This window comes from Anopheles maculipalpis, chromosome 3RL (genome assembly GCF_943734695.1).
Source record: "Anopheles maculipalpis chromosome 3RL, idAnoMacuDA_375_x, whole genome shotgun sequence".
NCBI classification, from domain to species: domain Eukaryota; kingdom Metazoa; phylum Arthropoda; class Insecta; order Diptera; family Culicidae; genus Anopheles; species Anopheles maculipalpis.
This window is the reverse complement of record NC_064872.1, coordinates 87,962,634-87,968,358: the sequence shown is the minus strand read 5'-3', so window position 1 is coordinate 87,968,358 and position 5,725 is coordinate 87,962,634. Positions and strand designations below refer to the sequence as shown.

The following is a 5,725-nucleotide window of genomic DNA, read 5'->3' as shown; positions in this document are numbered from 1 at the left end:
ACAAAACGAAAGGATGTGTGGAAATAAATGCCCGAACCGTCGCTATACACTTTTTGTAACCATAATCTTGAACTTTTATTTCATCATTTTTCCCTCTCCAATTGCAAACACACGAACACAAAACCAGTTAAGGATGGCAGAATCTACCACCCAATGGAAGGCGCTGGGTTAAGAGAGGGGATGCAAAATTCTGCAATTGCACCAGCAAAACATTTAATAACTTGCAGCTGGGCACGTCGTCCTCACACGTCGCCACTCGTTAACGGTCACACATCACATAAATAGCAGGCGTTGCGTTTCTACACTATAGCAACAGGAAAGGAAAGTTATGCACCGCGACTTGCGATTCGATTCGTGCTGTGTGATGAGCAAATCGTCACGATTCCTGTACCAACAGACACGCAACAAAACACCCGTGGAGGGAAACTGATTTCTATAGAGGCGCAGCAATGTAATTCTAATGAAAAATTAGCACATATTAAAGCAATGCCAAACACGGAAACACGGCACCGGCACGACGGCGTTTTTGGGAGGGAATTTTCGGCGCGACTCACAAAAACGTTTATTGTTGTTTAGCGCGAGGCCCAGGTTTGCTCGGTAAACAAAGCGGCGGTGGCGAACCTGTCGCCACACGGAGATGGATGCTGCGGAAGAAATTTTATTCTGGCAATTTTTTAAGCACACTAACCTAACAGCACACACTCTCACAACACAGGGTTTAACAATAATTCGCTTTCTTGAGGAACGGTTTTTTTTTATAATAAACACCACAAACGAGACGACAAACGCACAAACGAAGATAAAATTAAGACACGTCCGCGCGCACCGAGAGCTGCAGTGAGAAAATAGATGGCCGTTGTTTTGTGTCCATTGCAGCCCGTGATGTTTTCTTGAAATTGAAGTGACACGCACACCACGATGAATGGATTTCAGTACGCTGCAGGGCTCGCTAAACTGTACATGTTGATGTTGTCTCTTTTTTGATTGCCTTGTGAGGGGTCGTTTATAAACTTATATATTTTAATTTAAATATGGAAATATTAAAGAAATCGTTTATTACAATTATTCCTAAACCTGTTCCTGAGTTGTAGACCATTTTTGCTTCACAAACCCAAAACAACAAATGTTATTTGGGACATGTCAAAATGCCTCGTGGACAGCACACAGCTGTCAAAACCGAAACGTCAAACAACAAACAACACGCGCACCGTACGGCGCTCACAGCACGTGCGTCCTGTTCAATTTACTAAAAGTTAATTTTTATTCACGAAAAGATGAAGGTGAAAGTAGCTAAAACTTTAAAACCTGTCGAGAAGAGTCAAGCGCTTCTGAAGAAATCAAAATCCGGCATACAAAAGACGAAAAAACTGAAGCCCGCACTGAAACCGTCCACAGCGAAGGTAGCGGTTGCGAGTGGTATGAAAGCGGCTCCCGGCGAAGAAAAACTACCCGCAAAGCCTGCATTTTCTCTTTTACTTAAACCGAAAAAGCAAGCCCAGCAGAAGAAATCTACTACAGGGAAGCAGCAAAATAAGCAAGAAAATGCTCCTTCACCGACGAAGCAAAAGAATGGAACCGGTACGGCGAATAAGCAAAAGAACGCTAAAAGTGTACCGGTGGTAAAACAGGCGAATGGAGCTGAACCTGCGAAGAAACAGCAAAACGCTAAAGCGAAGCCAGACGTAAAGAAGGCTGATGTATCGTTGGTGAAAAAAGAGAATGGAGCAGCTCCATCGGGAAAGAAGCAAAAACAGCCCGCTAAAGGAAAACCAGCGATAGTGCAGAAGAAAGAGAAAAAGGCTGACGACCAAAAGCCATCAACGGAAGCTAGCGAAGCCAATAAATTGAAAAAGCGGCTTGTATCGCAGGTAAAGGCGTTGAAATGGGCCGAACGAAAGGTTGAGGGTGGAGTGCCTGAGACAGCTGATGAGGCAACGTTGGCACTCGTGCCGGAAGAGTTGATTTCGAAGGAAAGCTTCCGAAAGGCGTTCGAAATTATCCGCAGCAAGGTGGACGATAAGGAGAAGAAACTGTTCGGCGATGAGTTGAAGTACAGCCTGCAGATCGTTAGCGTAAAGGTGCCACGCTGTCCGCAAAGGAACAGTCGAATGTAAGTAATGAATGAGCTCCTTAGCGAATAGTATGAATGCTTTTTACATACCATTTTCGTCTTCCGCTTTCTTTAGTTCACTGCCCCATCCGTTGCTTCGTGCTGAGGATGATGTTTGCCTGATTGTGAAAGATTTGGTGCGCGGTCGTGAAGTCGACTTCACGCCCACTTTGCACCACTGGGAGGACAAACTGAAAGAGCTAAACCTCGACCACAAGCTGCACATTATCCCATTTCAGCAGCTGAAACGCGATTATGGTTCTTACGAGATGAAGCGTAAGCTTGCGCACCGCTTCGAACGGTTCCTGGTCGATGGCCGCATCTCTGGCCATGTGTTCTCCTTCCTTGGGGCTCAGTTTGCCAAGCGCTGCAAGAACCCCACACCAGTAAGCTTGATAAAGGAGTCCAAGATTAAGGAAGCGATCGAGCAGGCCCTGTCAGTGCAGACCTATCGTCAAGGCAATACTGGTCGGATGGTGGAAATTAAGTTTGCCGCTCACTGGATGCCGCTGGAGGATGCGGTCGAGAATGGGATGGCGCTGCTGGAGAAGCTTAAAACGGACTTGCCGGGTGGATGGTTGAATATCCATGCGATCAACGTAACAACGGCAACGGAAAAGACACGCTCGTTCCCGATCTACGTCAGCACGATCGATCCCAATCTGGTACCGGTCCCGATGGTGGTTGGACCGCGGGAAAAGTTTGTCAAGAAGCAGCAAGCCTTGATCGAGAAGCGATCCGGTGGTGAGTACGAGGTAACCAAGGACGGTATCATTCGGAAGAAACGCAAACTGAACCTTGACGGTGAACCGATCAATGCGGAAGAATCGGACGTTGAGGTGGAGGAGTTGGAACCGGAAGAGGATGATAACTGGGTGCCGTACGATGATGACCTTCCGATACGACGACGCACCGGTGGTCCCAAACGCCAGAAGGGTCCGAAGATGAGGGTAAAGTAAGTAGATTTATTTACATTCAATATATTCAATAAAAGTACACACAATAATACCATCCCGAGTGGTATCCGGGACACCTTACCCGAATGATGTATGGCACTTGAAGTGGAAAGAATGCTTTAGCAAGTCATTTAAACGGCAACGAGAGGCGATTGAAAGAGAAATTAGAAAAAAAAAGATCGGTTTCGTTCGATGGTTGCGCGTTCTTGCTGGCTTCCTCCTATTTCCCACGGTAATCGTTAATCCTCTTAGAGTGAAGCTACGCTTTCCAGTTAGTTCCGGTCGGTGCTTTACGACAAGAAGATGTAAATTTATATAAACCCAGGCGATGCACTAGGTAGAGGTTTATTCTTAATTGAGATCTTGTCCCGCACAGTACAGGATATCGTTCAGATGGTCATGGTTAGAGTGAATTTACAAACTGTAGTGATCTTCATTTGCCTAGCGTGTGTTCTAGCGCACTCTCCTCCAGTAGTGATAGACAAGCGCGTAGTACTATCGTCCGTGTACGATGCGATCAAGGAAAACAGCATCGGTCCTCCGAGCAGCGCGCATACCGTTGGGGAAGATTCGCGAAACAAACGAAACGTGCGATACTACACTTACGACGATCCGCAAAACGATGAGTACGTATGAAAGTGTATTAAAATTGTCGATCCTCCAACTTACCAATGTGTTCCATTGCATGCAGTTTATATCCTGGGTATGGTGAAATTGTCCACCCGCCACAATCAGGGCCTGTGCAAAAACAGTGCAAACCTGAATCATCCTCGGTGCAATCGATCAGCATATCTGACCACAGCTGGACTGGTATCGGCACGTCGATCATTCACCTGCTCAAGTATCTGATCGCTGGGCTAGCCGTGCTGACGCTTCCCGTGCTCTTACTGCAAGCCTTCATTATACCGTTGAAGATTCTAATGGGATTAAAATCGGTCGCCGTGGCTAATACGCTCGTTCTCGGGACGTTCCTGTGGAAATATCTCAATCGACGTCGTTTACGGGACGACGAGGATGACGATGATGATGATGATGGTGGCGGTGGTGGTGGCGATCAGCAGCAGCTGCCAGGTTCGGGAACAATGGATGCTGGTGCTGGTGGCGGGTTTAACGGGAACGATAATCGGTTCTTTCCCTTCCGGGCGGAGGATTTCGAGAATATGACCGAGGAGGAGATTAAAACAGCGCTAAAGCTACTGCTTAAACGAAATAAACGTTGGTGATACGTCTTTGAACTTGATTGAGCGGGTATTATTGCATTAAATAGCCTTTAACAAATAGTTTTAAATAATTTTTAGGTATATCGATGGACCGACCAAATGGAAATAAACGTGTAAAATTAAAAAATAATGCGTGAAAAGTTTCAACTATCTTCCGACAGAAAATGTCAAACTTGGAAAAAATGCGCCACAATGGTCGATGATAACAAAAATTGTAAAAATATGTATCTCTCTAGCCATTTAGCTTATAAAACTCGCATTATCATATTGCTGTGCAAAATTTAAGTTATTTTAATATTTTTAAGCTGCATTCTTCAATATTCTATAATTAAATCAGTTCAGTAGAACGCCACCAGCGTGTCCACTAGAACGCCCGCCGTGCAAACGATCCGTCAAGTGGTGTGAATCATAATTCCTTTGCACTCGAGCCTTCGTTTTGCGCTACACGCCAGAACGGGACGGAAAGCGTACATTAAAAAAACCCAACGCTCCCATCTAAAGTACGTGCATCATCTGCACGAGCAAATAAAATATCAGCCAAGCAGGGAGAAAAATATGTGTGCAGCTGACAAAAAAGAAGGTTTTTGTACGCGTCGAAGGTAAACGGGATTCGGTTGTGTGTCCGTGGTTGAGGGCTTTTTCAGCGACGTACGCACGGTACGGTTGTAGGAAGCAGTGACTCCGCGAGTGTGTGAAACAATAGAGCAGGGCATCAAACACAAACACCTCCGCAAACTTTTGGAGGAAAATTCATATCAACGACGGAAAAGAACAACAGGCCGACAGCCCACCCCACCAGTAAGTGCTGTAGCTTGTAGGTAGTAGCCACTGATTGTGGCCACTGTTGCTTGTTCTCCCGTGTTGGTGACGTATTTTCTAGAAGTTGACGGTGTAACCGCGAAACACACCATCGCGATTTGACGACGGCGAGATGAGTGATTTATGACGGATTTTGCTACTGCCTGGGTTTATGTCCGCGCGATTGCTGCGGTTAAGGTGGCGAAAACTGTAGCATCTTCTACTGTGCGGAAAAACGCCGTGAAAATGCCACAGCGGTACGAATAGTGAAACCTCTCGGCTAGTGTCCGCGCGTGTGTGTTTGTGTGAACCATCCTGCGTTCCGGATCAGCGGAACTGTGATGTCGGAAAACCGCTACGAGGTGCCCTCAGTTGATAGACAAAGCGTCACGCATCGACATCCGGCAGGGAACGTATCCGGTCACAAACAACGGTTGCAAAAAGAGCTTTGCTTTAGAACGTGTTCCGGGATTCATCATCCTCACGGGGGTTTGTGCTGTTCAGTTCGGCTGTGAAGAACTCGCCGCGTCGATATTAATTCACACGAAACACGCGGTAGGAAACGTGGGAGCTCGCTGTGTACTTCGTTTGTGTTTGTGTGTGTTTGATTGCACAGGTGCCCGCGATACAGGTGCCAGACC

At 46.4% G+C, this 5,725-nt stretch overlaps 2 protein-coding genes across 2 annotated transcripts; both read left to right on the top strand.

The window, feature by feature from the left end:
* The first annotated feature begins 1,274 nt into the window (after positions 1 to 1,274).
* On the top strand, positions 1,275 to 3,086 carry LOC126561152 (ribosomal L1 domain-containing protein CG13096-like). Its single transcript, XM_050217097.1, has 2 exons — positions 1,275 to 2,110; positions 2,187 to 3,086. The coding sequence occupies exons 1-2, from the start codon at positions 1,275 to 1,277 to the stop codon at positions 3,067 to 3,069; spliced, it is 1,719 nt and encodes a 572-aa protein (XP_050073054.1). The 3' UTR covers positions 3,070 to 3,086.
* Positions 3,087 to 3,152: 66 nt separating this feature from the next.
* LOC126561151 (uncharacterized) lies at positions 3,153 to 4,289 on the top strand. Its single transcript, XM_050217095.1, has 4 exons — positions 3,153 to 3,157; positions 3,319 to 3,371; positions 3,443 to 3,692; positions 3,758 to 4,289. Exons 1-4 carry the CDS (start codon positions 3,153 to 3,155, stop codon positions 4,287 to 4,289), a joined length of 840 nt encoding a protein of 279 aa, XP_050073052.1.
* The last annotated feature ends 1,436 nt before the right edge of the window (positions 4,290 to 5,725 follow it).